Source organism: Dama dama, chromosome 30, assembly GCF_033118175.1.
Source record: "Dama dama isolate Ldn47 chromosome 30, ASM3311817v1, whole genome shotgun sequence".
NCBI lineage: Eukaryota > Metazoa > Chordata > Mammalia > Artiodactyla > Cervidae > Dama > Dama dama.
In genome coordinates this window covers 7,163,769-7,182,593 of record NC_083710.1, presented here as the reverse complement: position 1 = coordinate 7,182,593, position 18,825 = coordinate 7,163,769, and the positions used below count along the sequence as shown (strand labels likewise).

General features: G+C 39.4%; 1 protein-coding gene across 3 annotated transcripts in view; it reads right to left on the bottom strand.

Annotated features, from left to right (window-relative positions):
• Positions 1-18,825, bottom strand: part of DIAPH3 (diaphanous related formin 3) — a 535,934-nt gene that overhangs the window by 312,616 nt on the left and 204,493 nt on the right. For all 3 annotated transcript variants that reach the window (XM_061133813.1, XM_061133815.1, XM_061133814.1), the window contains 2 exons: positions 18,236-18,487; positions 17,372-17,486 (listed from right to left, as the gene is read on the bottom strand). In XM_061133813.1, the coding sequence (XP_060989796.1) occupies positions 17,372-17,486; positions 18,236-18,487 (367 nt within the window). The remainder of the gene's footprint in view (positions 1-17,371; positions 17,487-18,235; positions 18,488-18,825) is intronic.

The following is an 18,825-nucleotide window of genomic DNA, read 5'->3' as shown; positions in this document are numbered from 1 at the left end:
CACTGTCCCATCCATCTCCCCATCTCCAGAGACTAAATTTCACTCCATCAGTACGTGAACTTCCAAGCCCACATATTTGCCAAACATGCCCAGCGAACACGTTAACAGTCTCAGCTCCATCATCCTCTGTGTTCATTCGCTCATCCATCCAACTGGCTTATTAAGCTCAATTAATATAAGACACTGGCCTGAGTAAAGGGAATACAGAGGGGAGAAGACATAATTCTGCCCTACATGTAAAGATTACAATCAAATAAGAAAAGCAAATATTTTAAAAAAAGATACAAATTTTATTTGAATCACAATCTATTGTTATGAATGAAGAACAATGAGCAATATTGGGACTGAATTACAAAGGGATCTAACCTAATTTGGAAAGTCATAGGAGGGGGGATCGGGATTGGGAATACATGTAAATCCATGGCTGATTCATATCAATGTATGACAAAACCCACTGGAAAAAAAAATAATAATAAAAAAATAAAAAATTAAAAATTAAAAAAAAAGAAATTAATATTCTCATGAAAAAAAAAAAAAAAAGAAAGCATTTCTCTAAGAAAATGACGCTTAAAGCCACAAAATGAATTATGTATGGGTCAGTAAGGTGACGCTACCTCCTTTATAAGGTCTTTTCTAATCACCCCAGTGTAAATCAATAGATTTTAAAATGTCTAATAGTTGTGATATAATGATTTGATGTAATATGGTCAATCAAGATACAATAAAAGCTACTTAGCATAGAAACCATGTGTGAAAGTAACAAAAAATCATACTACATATACAAATATTAAAAGGATAAACGGAAATATACTCAAGTCTTATGATTAATTCAAGTACGGTAGTGGTATTTAGGATGGTATCCTTTTCTTAAATTCACTTCTAAATTTTCCCTAACTTAGTTGTTTTATAATGAATAAATGTTAGCAGTTTAAATAGTTAAGGGCAATTATCTTTATACAGTTTTAATAAAGACATAAGTAATATTTTGTTACTTATTAACACACAAGTACTACTTCATAGTTACAATACAAAATAACCCATAAAACATTTATCTTTCATGTAAAATCTCAAGCTTCCCAGTTATAACCATTTGAATCTTATGCTACATTTCACTCAATAAATTTGTTAAAACTAAATTTTATTTGTATCCTGTGGTTTCTCTATGTAATTAAAGCTTTCATTAGCCTCTATAAGAAAAGAGTTAACATACTTGATTTTCTTTTCTGTGCACAAATCTTTATAAAATGACAGTTTTCAGTAAACTTTTAATATTTTTACAGGTCAAAATTAATACTTATGAATAAAAAATGAAAATAAATATTTGATATGGATAAACTGGAACCCACGTACATTGTTGGTATGAACGTAAAGCAATTCAGCTGCTTTGGAAAGCAGCTGGATGTTCCTCAAAAATGCCAAAATGAGCCGAAAACCTGTACTCAAACAAATATATGTACACAAATGTTCATAGTAGCACTATTCACAACAGCCAAAAGAAGGAAATAGCACAAGTGTCCATCAGGCAAAGAACAGGTAAACAAATCACAACACGTTTTTGCTGTTTACTTGCTAAATCGTGTCTGACTCTTTACAACCTCATGGACTGCGGCGCCCCAGGCTTCTTTCCCTGTCCTTCACTTATCTCCTGGAGTTTGCTCAAACTCACATTTGTGGAGTCAGTGATGCTATTCAACCATCTCATCCTCTCTCTGTCAGCCCCCTCTCTTCCTACACTCAATCCTTCCCAGCATCAGTCTCTTTTCCAATGAGTTAGCTCTTCACATAAAGTGGCCAAAGTATTGGAGCTTCAGATTCAGCATGAGTCCTTCCAATGCATACTCAGGGCTGATTTCCTTTAAGATTGTCTGGTTAGAACTCTTTGCAGGGTGCTCTCAAGAGTCTTCTCCAGCACCACAATTCAAAGGCATTAATTCTTTGGCACTCGATCTTCTTTATCTATACGTAACTACTGGAAAAACCATAGCTTTAACTATATGGACTTTTGTTGGCAAAGTGATGTCTCTGCTTTTTAATATGCTGTCTAGGTTTGTCACAGCTTTCCTTCCAAGGAAGGAAATGGAATGCAGGTATAACACAGACAAGAGGATATTATTCAGCCACTAAAAGAAATCTATTTCTCTCAGTGGTGCAGTCGGTTATGGCATTCAGCTGTTAAACAGAAGGCTGCTGGTCTGAGCCCACCCAGGGGTGGAAACCCACCATTTTGAGCTTCCTTGACGGCTCAGTGGTGAAGAATCCGTCTGCCAATTCAGGAGACACTAGTTCAATCCTGAATCAGGAGGATCCCCTGGGGAAGGAAATAGCAACCCACTCCAGTATTCTTGCCAGGGAAATCCCATGGACAGAGGGGCCTGGTGGGCTACAGCTCCAGGGGTCAAAAAAGAGAGGGACGCAACTTAGCAAGTAAACAACAACAAAGGGAATGTAATACCGATACACCCTACAATGTGGATGATTCTCAAAACTATCATGCGGGAGGACGCCAGACTAAAAAAGTCACACACTGCATAACCCCATTTAAATGAAACACCCAGCTAAGACCAATTTAGACAGAGAAAACAGACTGGTGGTTGCCAGGACTAAGGGGAAGAGACAACGGGGAGAAACTGCTGAATGAGACAGGGTTTTACTTTGACCTAATGGAAATCATTTGTAACTAGACAGAGGTAGGGGTTGTACAACAGTGTGAATGTACTAAATGCTGCTGAATTGCGTACTTTAAAATGGTTTATTTCACATGATGTGAATTGTACCCCACTTAATAACAACTGTAACAAATCAACATCCAACAAAAGAGCAATTTTCAGGAAAAATAAATGAAAAAATAAATAAATCAATTGTTACAATCTGTCTGCTAACAGTTGTTCTTGTGGCTGTTGATGCAAATCAAGGTTTATCCAACAATAACAGAATCTACCTAAACTCTTTCCTTCTTCTCACATACATTCTTGCTGTTAAAACAGGAAAAAATGTGAAGCATTTTAGCATTTAGATCCTGAACTTATATCACTCTTTCAACCACCCTAGTTATTCTCTTAATTTTTTACCTGATTTACAAAAGAGTCTATTACTCAGCAGAGCTAAACTCATCAGTGGTAGAGTTAATTGGAATCTAGATCATTTAAGCAATTCTACTCTCCTTGCAAAATTCCCCATGGTTCACTCAGTAAACAATCTGCCTGCAATGCAGGAGACAGGGATCGATCCTGGGTTCGATTCGACCCGGGTCGGGAAGATCCCCTGGAGAAGGAAATGGCAACACACTCCAGTGTTCCTGCCTAGAGAATCCTACGGACAGAGAAGCCTGGCAGGCTACAGTCCAAGTGGTCGCAGGAGTCGGACACAACTTAGAAATCTACTGATACAAAATTCCTATTTGCTTAAAATTTAAAAAGACAACTTGCTTGAGGAAGTTGAAATTATTATATTTCTTCTTTAAAAGAAGGAAAAACCATTCATTTCAGCCAAAATTAATTTGGTGCCACTAGGTGCCAGGTGGCAGAGGATGAGATGATTAGATAGCACCACCGACTCAGTGGACATGAACTTGAGAGAGTTTCAGGAGACAGTGAAGGACAGGTGAGCCCGGCATGCTGTAGTCCATGAGGTCAAACAGTCAGACACAACTGAGCGACTGAACAGGTGCCAGGCAAGTCTCCTAGGTGCTTAGGAAACATTAGTAAATGAAACAAAGATTGCTCTCCTTACGGGTTTTAACTTTCAGTGAGGGCAGAGAGAGAAAACGATAAATTATACCTTGTAAATATGTAATAAACAAGATGTTAAAAGGTGGTGAGTGATATTAAAAAAAACGAAAAATGAAAAATGAGGTCGGCAGAGTTGGACTGAGGCGGTCAGGGGGACCATACAGGGTAATGGCACTAAACTGGGAGGTAAGCGCAGGAGGCTCACTGAGAAGGCGACACTGGAGTCAAGACACGGGGGCAGGGGGGCTGACCCACGCAGTAACCTGACATGAGCGCATCCAGGCAGGAAAGAGCCCACCAGGAGCGCCCCCGGCACGTCTGAGGTGCACCCCAGAGGCCCTCCAGTGCAGCTCAAGGGGAGGAACTGAGAGGGAGGTGGGAGAGAGGCAGGGACGAAGCTGGGGGGCAGGAGTGAGGCCCCAGAGCGCCGGTGCCCTCCGAGCAGAAACGACTGGCCGGCCCACGCGATGGCAGGCGCGGCAGCTGCACGGAGGAGGCCAGGAGGGCTCTGCGGCGCTCACCTGTCAGTGACACGCTGGCAAGAAGGCGGCAGCAGCTCCCATGGGGAATTTTCCTAGAAGCCAACGAATGGGTAGGGGCTGCAAATTTAAAAGTTCAGAGGAAGTGATGAGGACCCAGGGAGGGGCAATGAAACGCACAGCCGAGTTTAATGGAAAAGTAGATCAAATGTACTGGATATGGTGTGCAGAGCAGAAAAACAGCGAGAAGTATACAGCTAGAAATACAGTTTGAACCTGAATGCAGAAGGCTACAAATGCGAGACAGGGAAGGCCATTGTCTTTGAATCCCCTAGAATGTGTACACACATGGGAGATGATTATGTGGTATCTCTAGAGACGATAAATCTGAAGATAGTTTACATTACTGTCTTGAGAATAGAAAGACTATGAGAAAACAATATGAAAAAAAAGCTGCAAGAAAGTGACTAATGAATGACAAGGGCCACTACGGCTTCTAAGGCTGATAGGACTGAATCAGAGGGTGCCCTTCTGCCGTACCACGCTCAGGGAGCAGGCCTCCTGTCACTGCCACGCCCGCGTGCAGGCACCGCCAGCCAGGCCCCCGGGAGCTCCCTCGCCTTCCTCTCCTGCCTTTCCTCCAGAGTCTCAGCAGGAGAGAGAGGCGCAAGCTCCAGGCATGAAGTCAAGAAGAAATGAACCCTTGACTTTCAACACCTTTCTAATGATGCAACCTGGAGACTTAAGATTTTTAACTGCTCAGGGCCTAAGCCTCTCACACGAACAGACAAAGACCTGACTCTTACGATGTGAGGGCTGGGCCCGCTTAGGAGCCGAGCGAGCACCTATTTCTCCTTTCCTGTGTAAGTCAGCTCCTTTCTCTCTCTCCTTTTTGATTCTACCAGCTGTGTGGCCTTCTTACAATCCTAGTATAATGAAGAATAATGAGAAATTGTGATTTATTGAGGTTGTAGGTTATGCCTATTCATCATGAACACATTCACGAAAACAGCTCTTTTGATAAAGCACACCTCAGAGGTACAAAAGTGGGCTTGGGATCATCACATCCATTGCCTATTCTGCACTCAACAATCTAGCTGAGGGAAAAAAATGGTTCAAAAAAACAAAAACAGTAATCCACTGATTAGTCATTTTCGGACTGCCTAGTCTATGGAACAATATACTTTCAGAAATATACACATGTGTATATATATATATACATGCACATGCGGTAAATCTATTACAATAGTACTGTTACCACACTGAAGCTGACACAAACCGCTGTTTTCTTTCCTACTGGTATTGAACACACTGCTAAATCTGCCTAACTTTAATGGAAATACAAATGAGTGGTCAATTTTGAAAGTTCACATTCACTTTTATATAGCTAGATAAGATTTTAAATGAAGCTATATAAAACTCAGGAAAATTAAAAAGTATTCAAAAAATGAATAATCTTTAAATAGAAAAACACAAAAGCTCTAAAAACAAATGTCCCTTATTCAAAAATAAACACAATGATCCCACTGGCTATTTCAGCTCTTCTGGATTGACTCTTACAGTAACAGGACCAAGGGAGTCAAACTCTCCCACTGAGGCCTGTGAAACCCTGAAAAATAACTGGCTCTCTAACTGAAGAAGAAAAGAAGATTAAAGAAGGGATGAGAGCTCTACTTCAGGAGGAAGGAGTCTAAGGCAATATGACAACAGAAGAGGACACTGGCAAGTAACTAAGAGACAACAATTAAATTAACAGAAATTGCTTATTCTGTGTGAAATGTAGCTGTATTAGCTCTTTTGATAAATGTGATTTCCCTCAGTGATGAAATGTTCCCAATTAAAATAAACTTTTTTTATATATTGTATTTTAAATTATCCAGTGAAATATGCAATTATAATTATTTATATGTTCATATCCATTTGTAGATGCATATTAGGTTTGAGCATTATATAAATATTCTTCAGATAAAAATATGCTGTGAAATGTCATAAAACAAACTGTACTTTAAAATATAACTAAACTTGAAGGTGAGAGAATTAAGTTTTTCAACAAGGCAATACAGAAATAGTCATATCCCAACAAAAGTTTATAAGTTAAACAATATAACACATTTCTTTTTCTAAATTAGAAAATAGTTAAATAATAATAATTAAATGATAACAACTGAAAGTCAAGAACCAGTTTGCTTGTAGATACCAGTGGTTCTTTACCGCAGCTTTCTGAAACGTATTTCTGACTTTGGAAAAAAGTAAGTAAATATATACATATATGCAGAATTTATTAATATCTTAGAAAAAAATGAAATTAATTGTATACATTACAAACTGGAAAATATACCATAGGCTATGATACCTGTTGCACGTTAACTAAATAAAGAAGAGGAAAAATAATGCCTGGCTCTTAGACATGATATGAGGATTTTGCCTAAGGCTTCGGAAAGGCACTTAGCTATGGTAACAAAAACATGTTGGTGTTAGTAAAGATCCACAGCTCAATAAATATTTAGTGAACAGAACAAATGATTTAAACAATAAGCCAAAATGCCCCCAGACCCAAAAATAGCATTTCTATTAAGGGAATGCAGGGCTAAAAGGAGACATATAATTTAAATGAGCAGAATCAACAGGGTCAAGTATCTTGTGAAATGTTGTAATTTTATGGCACTCAGTTAACCTAAGCCCTGTTCTCCCCTGTCAAAGATTTCCAAATCCTAATTCTTGGAGCCTGTTTTATACATCAGCTACAAAGAAAAGAGAACTTTGAGGATGTGGTTAAGGTTAAAGACCTTAAGATGAGGAGAGTCTCCCTGACTATCCAGATGGGCCCAATTTAATCACAGGTCTTTAAAGAAACTTTCCTGATTTAGGTCAGAGTCTGAGAAATATGTACTCAAGGATATCAGGTGAGGGAGGCTCAGCTCACTGCTACTGGCTTAGAGGAGCCCACAAACTGAGGAATGTGGGAAGCCTCTAGAAGCTGGAAAGGGCAGGGGACAGGGTCTCCCTGACAGCCTCCAGAATGCAGCCCTCGATTTTAGCCCAATGAGACCCACACAGGACTCTAACCTATAGAACTGTAAGATAGTAAATTTACATGATTTAGCCTACTAAATTTGGAGAAATTTGTTAGAGCAGCAATAAAAAGCTAATACAAAGCCCCATCTGTGAGCATGAGCATAATGATTCCCTCCCCCTTTGCCAGCTAGGCTATGCTGAAACTGGGGTGAAAGACAGGAAACAGCGGAGAAATTAATCTAGAATATTGACAGTGTCACTGGATACTGAATTTACCAACCCTGGGACTACAAACCACCAGGCTTCTTTTTTTATTTTTTTTTTCATTTATTTTTATTACTTGGAGGCTAATTACTTTACAATATTGTAGTGGTTTTTGCCATACATTGACATGAATCAGCCATGGATCTACATGTGTTCCCCATCCCGATCCCCCCTCCCACCTCCCTCCCCATCCCATCCCTCTGACTCTTCCCAATGTACCAGCCCTGAGCACTTGTCTCATGCATCCAACCTGGACTGGTGATCTGTTTCACACTTGATAATATATATATTTCAATGCTATTCTCTCAGATCATTCCACCCTTGCCTTCTCCCATAGGCTTCTTTTTTAAATCACTTTTAACTGAGTACTGTTTCCTGCAGGCAAACTTTCGTTTCTGGATTCATCAGAAAAGACTAATTTACATACACTAATGCAGCATGTAAATTTCCAAGTTCATCTGCCAATCTCACGTTTCCAGGCTGTAAATCATTCTGAGATACACACTTTTCAGAGTTTTGCCTCCCCTATTATTACTAGACAGGCTACTGTAGAAGAAGAAATACAATACCCATTTTCAATTACGTTCTAAAGACATTGCTTTATGTATTTCTTCAATTTGTCACCTGTTTAGGAAATAAGAGTTAGGCTAAATGATACATATAGAAGATAGTGTTATACAGTTGACCTAAATAATTTCTTTAGCTTACATCACAGAACTGGAGAAGAAAAAGAGGAGGAGCTTGTTCTTGAGAAATTATCACTCCTCTGAACCTTCTGCTAGTGCTCTATGAAACTAAAAAAATAAACAGTTCTCATCTTTCCTGCAAACTCTGCAGGGATTTAGGCCATAAGCTCTACTTGGCACTCTGATTGGCCTATCAACCAAAGGCTCCTTTTGGAGAAGGCAATGGCACCCCACTCCAGTGCTCTTGCCTGGAGAATCCCAGGGACGGGGGAGCCTGGTGGGCTGCAGTCCCTGGGGTCGCTAAGAGTCGGACACAACTGAGCGACTTTGCTCTCACTTTTCACTTTCCTGCATTGGAGAAGGAAATGGCAGCCCACTCCAGTGTTCTTGCCTGGAGAATCCCAGGGACGGGGGAGACTGGGGGGCTGCCGTCTGTGGGGTCGCGCAGAGTCAGACACGACTGAAGCGACTTAGCAGCAGCAGCAGCAGCAAAGGCTCCTTTTGCCTTAAAGAGGGGTCGCCAACCTCCGGGCTGTAGATAAGTACCTCCTGTCAGATCAGTGGTAGCATTAGATCAGAAATATAGTGCACAATAAATCTAATGCGCTTGGATCATCCCGAAACCATCTCCCCGGCCCCTGGTCCACAGAAAAACTGTTTTCCACAAAATTGGTCCCTGGTGCCAACAAGGTTGGGGATTGGGACCTCAATGCATCCCAGTTCCACAAAGACATTAAGCCATCCATATCACCCTCGTTAGATTGAAAACTATACATATCCATCAAGCATAATGAATTATTAACAAGATCCAGTAAGGTTTTATAAAGAACTGAATGAGCTTTCCAAGATCATTCTCATCAGCTCAATAATCTAAAACAGAATCACACCAAGAAAACCAAAGTTAAATTTTTCAGTTATTAAAATTATACATTGTTGGGCACCAGCTCCATTAATCACTCAAAAACTGAAAGAAAAAAAAACAAACAAAAACTTTTTTAAAATAGGGAAATAAAGGTCTTTACATTGATTCAACAGATCCTTCTCCACAGAATCTTATAAAGTATTTGACAGTGAAGATGTACACAAAAATGAAAAAACAAGATATACAGACCGGTATTCTAGAAGTCTTCATAAGTGACTGTTACCAGAGGTCCGTTAACAGAGCAGTTTAGAAAGTGAGGTCAAGGTGGAGGGACGTCGCCTAACTTGTTACTATTGTGGAAGATTCAGAGGTGATACACAAAACACTGCAAGTGAAGGTGAGCCTGCATTCTCAAAATGTAAGTTCAGCTAATATTTCTACATTATATAGCAACTACAATGACCTGGGCATTGCAAATGCCCTAAAATATGCATTATATAATCCTCACAATAACTTTATGAACTGGATCTGATCTCGTATATTTCAGAGAGGAAAGACCTACAGCGGTAACGGCTGGGGTCACACACTTGTAGCTGAACTCCAGTCTCTCACCTCTTCCACACATTCCACAGCGTGATGTTAGTATTTACAGCTCAAATACTTACAGAAGTGAAAAGAGGTACCGAATGATGAAAGATGGTCTTAATAAAAAACGGCAGGTTTTTAAAGCCTTTAATATAAATCGTGGGATGAGGATGAACTGCTGTGGGGCAGTGGTAAGGTGGCAGGAGATGAGAGGAAAATTATTTTAAATCAAAGAAGAGCACTTTAAATAAAACATAATAGGATTTCTTTTAATCAGAGAAGCAGCATGGCATAGAAGAAGGAGCAATGACTTTACACTCAGATCTGTATTCCATTCAGAGTGGCATCTCCTTTTAGCTGAACTTCACTTGAAGAGCACAACTTTTTCTTAAAGATAAAATGTATAGAACATTTGCCTGGGTTGCTTCACAGGATTGCTTTGGGGAACAAATAAAATGACATAAATGAAGTAAACATTACTTTTAAAAAGGACACATTATTAATATTGTTGCTTTCTTATTGTCTAATTAGGGAGTAGGTTTTATATTTGTTGCACATTTGATATATGTTTTTATTAACAAATGCATTTAATAAATGGATGTCCAGATGTTGGGACCATCATAAAAACTATTCTAAGTTGGATGAAACATCTCACCACATACAACACACTGGGCCCTTCAATTACGAAACAAGCAAACCCAAAAGCCACGTGCCTGTGAGCAGGCGGCGGGTGCAGGCAGGCCCCTGACCCCAGTCTCACCTGCGCAGCAGGGCCCGCAGCGTCTGTGGGCACAGACCCATCCTGCGGCCGTAGAGGTAGACCCCGCCTCTGATTTTAAATGCATAGAAAGTACACACCAGTTCAAAGGGACTAAACTGTTCTCAAATGCAGTTATTAAAACACACCATTTGAACGACAGCTTGTGGACCAGTCACATACACATCTGACAACCATGGAGATGGGACGCTCAGACCTCCCTTCAGAAAAGAACCTTCCAGTCGGCTACAGAAAGAGCACCGTGAGCCGACAGGCTATGAGCCACGAGCCCCCCAGGCCCCTCTGTAGCCGGAGCCCCGGCCAAGGCCCGGGTGTGGCAGGAGTGCTCAGGCCAGCCAGCAGACTCCAGCCTGGGACCCCTCCCACACGCATCCTGGGCTCCAGGGCTGAGAACCTCTCAGAGGTGCGGGACAATCCCGGTTCTTCTGCCCAGTCCTGCTCTCACCATCTTTTACCCTTCATACCCATTACCACCTGCTTAACTCTGAAAAATCCCCCCGGCACTTCAAAATCTCAGCATCTGCTTCCAGGAGGACCCAACTGAGTAAGTTTTTTTATTCATGTCTTAAGTAACAAAGTCTAGCTGAAAGTCTAAAAATTTATATGCTAATATTAAAGTAGCAATGAGTTTCAATGATACTTCAATGTACCTGAAACAATTATCACGTGGTATGAAAGTACACAGGCTTGCCCTGATGGCTTGGCAGTAAGGAATCTGCCTACAATGCAGGAAGTGCAGGACACAGAGGTTCGATATTTGGATTAGGAATATGCCCTGGAGGAGGAAATAGCTACCCACTGCAGTATTCTTCTCAGGAGGATCCCACGGACAGAGGAGTCTCGTGGGCTACAACCCGTGGGGTCACAGAGTCGGACGTGACTGAATGAATGCACCCACGCAGGATGCAAAGTACACATGAACCTTACAGATAGAAATGGAATAGCTACTGCTCTGTTTATTGTTCATATTTATAACTGAAGGAAAAACTAAATATTGATTAGAGGTTAGTGAAAGTAATGATTTTACTTTTATTATTCTTATCAAAGTTCATAGACTCCAAGTTAAGAACTCCTGGGATACAGCATGTCTAACTTGGAAATATCCATTCTTTTAAGGCACAGACACGCACTTGGACAAGTCAGAACTGTGATAAACAAAGGTCTCTAAACTGGCATTCTTCTCAAATGCCATGACATTCATGAAAGCTTATTCTATACATAGAATATGTTCAAAGTTTGAAAGTATATGCCCAAATGACCTAACCTTGAAGGGGGGCGGGGGGAACACCCAGCTTAACTAAACACATGACTATATAATCCAAATCTAACTTAGGAAATTCAAAGTTATACAATTATAATAAAGTTATCTCCATGAGATGTTTTTTTTTTCCCTCTTACAAACTTACTACACTGTTTCTTATCAAATTCCTATAGCTTGGAATCCAGCAAGGAGCACCCATCTCCTATGACTCTCCTACCATGAGCCGACTCCCTGCCTGTGCTCCAGAGATGGATCCAGTACAAGGCTAACTCCACGTGATTCTCGGTCTTCGAAGCCTGGCAAGTGGTGTGTTTGGAGGTGGGCCCAGGGGTGGGGAGGGGCAGGAGGGAGCAGAGAAGAGGGGAAGTGGTGAATGGCCAGATTTATAAAATATTGCTTTAGATTAAAATAACACACTCACAATGAAGAGCCTCCTTTTTATTTTCTGGAGAATACTACTGTGCGCTAATTAGGTGGGAATCCTGAGTGATAGAACATACTGCAGACAAGGCAACTGCACAGTGTGCACTGAGCAATCAGAGGGTAACAGGGTAACAAGAGACGCCAGTGTAAACGAGGAAGGCAGCGGAAGATGCAGGAAGTGGAAGAGAGACCCTAAGGGAAAAAGTACTAGCTGATGACGACAGCACGTGACACATTTACAGTGTTGTTAAGGTCTGATAGCTACAGGCGCCCCACAGGAAACTGCCGCCAGAAATAAAATACCAAGATTAACTACTTGTTAACAGGAGACGGCATTGCCCAATCTAGTACTAGTCAAGTGCCTCTACTTGAACCCAATGCCCTGATACCATCCCTTTCTCTGATGGAAGGAGAAACAAAAAAGAGAAAAAAGGAAAGGGGAAAAAGCCACGTTTATGGGCACACACTCCCCAGTAATATACAAGCAAATTCAAGCCTCCTCCCCTTGTCTACAGCATCACCACAGTATTTAAGAAACATGTCTCCCTGCAGGGACTTCAAAGCTTCTATCACAACATGCCAAAGGTATGCTGGGTAACTACGCATGTGACTGACACATTCTGTGGACTTGAAAGTTGCCTGTGGCTCTAACCTAAACAACTGCTTTCTTTACCCTCTCTCTCTGGGTTTTACCTCACTAAAGTTTTCAGAATAAATTCTGGTTTCTTTTGCAATACAACAGAGAATACAATTGGTAACAATGAGATACTCCCTAATGGCAAAACAGGCATGACATTCCTGACCTACCTCATAATTTCCTTAAAAGGTTTTTTCAGATTCAGCCACAGACAAAAACCAAAATAGATCTCTAGAAAAATATTTACTTCTCCACAAACTTCCTATATTAGTGTTTGTCAAATGCCTTCTCAGAAATCTTCAAGATGTTGCAGATATATTACGTTCATTTTGGCATCATTTCTATATTAACATGCCCTCAAGGACCACATTTCTCTGTTACAAATTATATTGTTAATCTTAATGTAGGCTCCGGAGGTAGTTCAGGATTTGTATACACTTTGGTTTCTACAGAGTAATAAATTGTGTTTCAAACACAAAGACACATCCTGAACACAGCCAAGTCACTGGGATAATCCATGGTTTATCACTCTCTACCTCAATACTTTGTCCACTGAACTATGATGTCAGAAATCTAAGCTTGATTTGTTTTTAAGTACATAATCCATTAACTGTTTCCATATGCCATAACTGTTCAGTTGAGAAATTATTTATAAACCAGTTTATTGACTCTTATCTGGCAAATATGACACACCTGTTATAAAATGTGATTACTTCAGAAAGCTAACAATTGTGGAATCACATTTTCATAATAAATCAGTCTAAGCGATTTAGACTATTCATATACTTTCAGAAAGCCCTTTAATCCCTATTAAGTTAACAGTTTGTGAATAATGAAAGTAATTAATATTAATTTTACTTGATAAATCCAACACCAATAACCTGTTAGTGTACGTTAATCCATTTTCCAACAGCCTGTAAAAATTAACCAACAGATGCTTCCAATCTGGTAAAAAATACACAGGTCATTAGCATTATTTTGATGATACCAAATGTTCAGTGTATGAATATTGTGATTAAATTTCTGAGAGATCTATAAACAATGCTCTTTTATAACCTTGCTAAGCCGTAAGAGAAGCCTGAAACAGTGGAACATGGCAGTCTTTTCCACAGTCAAGATCAGCACTGGTTATCTCACTCCTGGTCTTAAGACTTCACCTGCGAACTTGACTGCACATCACCGCAGCCACAAGGCAACGTGAGTCTAGGGCCATGTCCACATCCTCACCACAGTGTCCCCAGTGCCAAGCGCAAGTCTTTACATACAACGTGTCCCCTGTAAATACCTGACGTGAGCAACTGTAGACAAATAGGATACAGAAAAAGCAGGAGAAATTAGTGAGGCAGATGAGAAAAAAAATTATGATTAGGAAAAATCCAACATGTTATTTTCAAAAGAATCTAAACTATGGAAAACTAAGACTCATCTCAAAAGTTTAGGATGGAGAGAAGCAAGGAAACTAAAGTGAGATACTTACTAGGGAAATAGAGTATAAAAAAGAAAATGATATAACTGAATCAGAAAAAAATGTTGACTTCATAGGAGATGACTTAGAGAGGAGTTTCCGTACTCCTTATGATATGACACAAGACACGTTCCCATTGAAGCAATGTTATAAAAGTTATAGGAAGGAGATTAGTTTAAAAAGCAAAATAAGTAAAATCTAACTGGAAAAAAAAGAGAAGTAAAATAATAAAGAGCAACATGAGTTAAGAGGAAATGCTCAACTCCCTCACCAAGAACATCTTGCTCCATCTGTGAGTTGGTGGGGCAGGGTGGTACTGTGTGGAGTTAAAACTGTTTCAATCAGCAGACCAAGAGAAAAGCCTCAGAAGAGATGCAGTAAAGATTAAACAAGGTCACACGAAGAAGACCCAGTTCAGGGCTAGTATACCACAGGTGCTCAATAGGAATGATTAGTTCCTCTTCCTTTTCTGGGTATGAGACCTCTGAAACCCAATTATCTTAACCTAAATGCCTCATAAACCTAAAACATTATAAGACAAAGAACCATTCTTGGTAACAAAAAAATAAATAACATGAGAGAAAATTCCAAGATTCTTTTAAAATTACTGGCTTCAGTTGTGTTTTTGTTTTGTTTTGTTTTTCTTTTTCCTTTCTGCCAATTTCAAATGCACAAAGATTGGTGTCTACCATTTAAAATGCCTGGAACAGGACATTCACCTTTGTAATCAGAGAAAGAGCCCTGGTTCTTAGTCCAAGGAGGTACTACAATTAAAAAAAAAAAAAAAGTACACCTTTTCTCTAAAAATCGGTAATTTTTCAGTAATCTGAATACTTTGTTCTTCTACCAAGCTGTGATGCAAGCCAACGAGGACAATCAACCCCTGTCCGTGCCTCTATCGCCCCCTGCCTGCTAGAGAGGGGAGAGCAACTGTATTTCCATTTTGAATTCTGCAGAAATGACAAAACTGATTCAAAGAAAACTTCAGCATCATGGGAAATAGGCAAAAGTAGCAGCCAGGCCATGAATAAAGGAACAAGGAGCAAAGTATCCAACACCCCTGTGTCTTGTCTAAGTTTTCCAGGCACCTTTGTCTTGCATTCCTTTCTGATCTTTCCTATAAGATATCTACAGAAAGTCCTGTCCTTCTGAAAGCAGTAACGAATGACCTTTTCTAATAAAATACTAATCAGACCAAAAAGCACACTTAAGGCTCCTCAACTAATGCTTTCTAGGAATTATTCTTTAAAATCCCGACCAAAAAATCAGTTGCCCTCATAGCTTGCCTCCTGTTGGCATTGTAAGATGTTGGTATTGCCCAGCGTTATGACCATGGGCTTCCTCATCTTTCCAACGATCCTGGAGATATTATATAGTGTCACAGAAAAGAGGAAGCTGCATTTGAGTTGAGAGAAAAGATGTCGTAGGCCTCTGCCAGTCTCTAAGTCAAACCAAAGAGAGATTCGGGGCACTGGGGATACACGCAGAGTCAGAGAGATACTGAAATATGGAATATTCAGAAAAGGATCATCATTTCCTCACCTTACCCTTTACAACTGGTATTAGATTGCGCTAATGTCTATTTTTTTCAACCTTAAATCATAAGACTAAAGTTAGATGACTTAAGAATTTTTTAAAGGTCCAATTATTTCATTTAAGGCTAACACTACAGCTAAATTGAAGGCATGCTAACAAGTTTCCCTTTTGAGCCTCATTAATTAAGAAAGTAATCAGAGTACAGAGAGGAAAAAAAGAGTAGCTGATGGCAGTACTACTTAAACAGCTTTTAGATATCACCCTTTCCACCTACAAGAAAAGCAAAGGGAAAACTAATCAATTCCAGATTATGAAATCTGAAATTCTCAAGTGCTTTAAATGCAAATACACATTTTAACTGCCATATATTTTCCTTGATTGCCTGAAGAGTACACTAATCTTTTTCAAAGAAAATTTTGATTCTCCATAATCAAAAGGTAAAATTAAGATCTGCTTACTTCACAAGTTTTACTAGGGTTAGAAATTCCCCTGGTTTTCAAAGAACAAAATATATTATTTTTACCATTTTAGTCACGAAAAATGGTGTTCCAAGATATCTGATGAAGGCTTTGGATTTAAAACAAATTCTAGAAATCTAATTTACAATTACCTGTTAAGAGTTTCTAACTTACATTATATTTTAGAAAGAGTTTCTAAGTTATATTTTAGAAAGCATTTCAAAGGTATGCAAATGATATTTTTGGTATCTGCCAGCATCCCTTGGTTGCTGTGATGATCAAGTTAAATCAGGTACATAAAGCATCTGGCATGGTACCTAGCATGCAGCAGGCACTCAAGAAGTCAGCTCTTCGGTCTAGACCAAGCATTCCCAGCTCTGTCCAATGTAATCTCTCCCCATCACCTATCTCTTAGATGAGCCCAGGGATATAAGTGGCATAAGTCTGCTAAAAGGTTCCTTTCTGAAAATTAAAAGATAATGCCTGATATAAGTGGTTTATACTACAAATATAAAATGTGTTACTCAAAAATGAACTAAACAGTGTGAGTATCAACCCTAAAACATAAGTGGGAGGCCCATGACAAAATCAAATTTCAGACAAGAGTAATTCCTAAATATAATTGTTAAAAAGAGAAAATTCACAGTGCATAGGTAACAGCTATCTGTGGGTAGCTCTTGAAAATGAATTTCATTGTTCATAATGAAAAGATGATATAATCTACTAACAGACTCTATATCAAGCTACCTTTCAAGATAATCTATAAATCTGATCATTTCTATTCCATGTGAGTCATACTAATTAATTACATGGTAGTCACTGCAACATTAAAGAGTGGGAAAATTAGGACTAGAGGAAGACTCACATTTTGACTTTGTTTTTCCAGTTCTCATTGACTAGAGGGAATTTTCATATCAAAATTTTCTCTGAAAATATCCTCCCTTATGAAAGTCTAACTTAGAATATCTTCAAAGAAGGTATCATGTAGAAATTTTTTTAACTCTGGTATTAAGTTAATCATTTGCATTTTTAAAATTGCTCAGTTGATACTCTACATAAAAAAAACTAGCTTCATTTATCCATTAGTAATGTAAAAACATCTCTTATAGGATACAAATAACACTACTGAAAGCATCTAAAGAGCTGTGACATTAAAACGCCAAAAGTAACAAATATCCGAGATATTAAACTCACCTTTTGGCTGGCAACAAAACGTAGTCTCAAGTTTACAAAGCAAATCCACACTCTCATACTTATTTTCATTTGCTTTTACCCAGAAACAGTCTTCAGTCATTTCCTGAGGTCTGATCTGCAGTCAGAGAGCAGACAGATTCACAAAAGGTTGAGTGTGTCATCTGTCCCCCACCCAGTCTCCATCTACACACCCAGCACCCCATAGCTGCCAGCAGATATTGACGGAGTCATCGCCATAAGATTTTTTCCAAAGTGTGTTCAGTGAAAAACAAGTTCTGCAGAAAGTTAAGGTGTTATTAGGGAAAAGGAAAAAAAAAAAAGGTTCCACTCTCAAATAGCTGGGAATTGAAGCTGAATGCAATGAAGTTTGTTCTTTCTCAGTTATACTTCTCCTAATCTTTAGCAATGCTCAGGTTTATGTGACAGTGAAACCATCTTTCTGCAGGATTCAGAATTCCTGTGTCTCAACTAAATATCCACCTCTGACAGCAATAATTTTTGCAATAGCTACCAACATAAAAAAATTCCTAAGAATACTAACTTTTCTGTACTTTTTAAAACAGTTCAAAATACATGGTATAATCATGATAATATTAAATTGTTATGTATATATTTAATTTAAATGTTATGTATGCATTTGACTATAAACCAAATCCCAGCACAATTATCATAGACTCCTACCCAATTTATAAACTAGAAAGCTTTAGTCAATAGTAAAGGGCTTTAACTCAACACTTTTCTTATAAGAATTCCTATTTAATGCCATTTTGAACAAGGTTCCCATTGGGAATTATATACAAGTAAATACAAATTTAAGCTTTAATCTAAGAAACAGTATTATTTCTCTACTTGTTTCTGTTTTACCTTTAACCAATTTAATCTTCTCATGCTGGTTTCCAGTTTAAATTCTTTCTTTGGTTTTAACCCAAAAGGCAGGGTCGGTGGAAGGGGTGCGGTCTGTCCGCTGAGAAGCCCCAGCGGAGGGGGTGGGGGCACAGGCCCCCAGCCAAGCGGTAAGGGCGGCGGCGGCGGCGGCGGCGGCGGCGGCGGGGCTGGTGGGCCGGTTCCGTCTCCATCTGAAGGAGGCAAACAGGTACCGGGTGGCAAGGCACCAAACTACAGGGGGAAAACAGTAAGAACCATGACAAAGAGCTCTCTACAAAGCAGGTTCAAGTATACGCTTCTCAAAAATACTGTTTTAAACCAAAAACAATTGAATTTCAGTAATGCCATGTGGTTTAACCTACAAACAAAATTTCAACAAATATTTTTCCCAATTTAAGAGCATTATTATAGCTTTTGTTTTCATAAAAATGTAATGGTCAGAAATATTACTCCCCATTTTAAGGTAGCTATGGTCATCTGGGTGGAGATGTCCAAGAGGCAAATAGTGACCCGGGTCTAAAAGATCTGCAAGTCAGCCGTCTCAGTAGGACAGCTGAAGAAGCCATTTG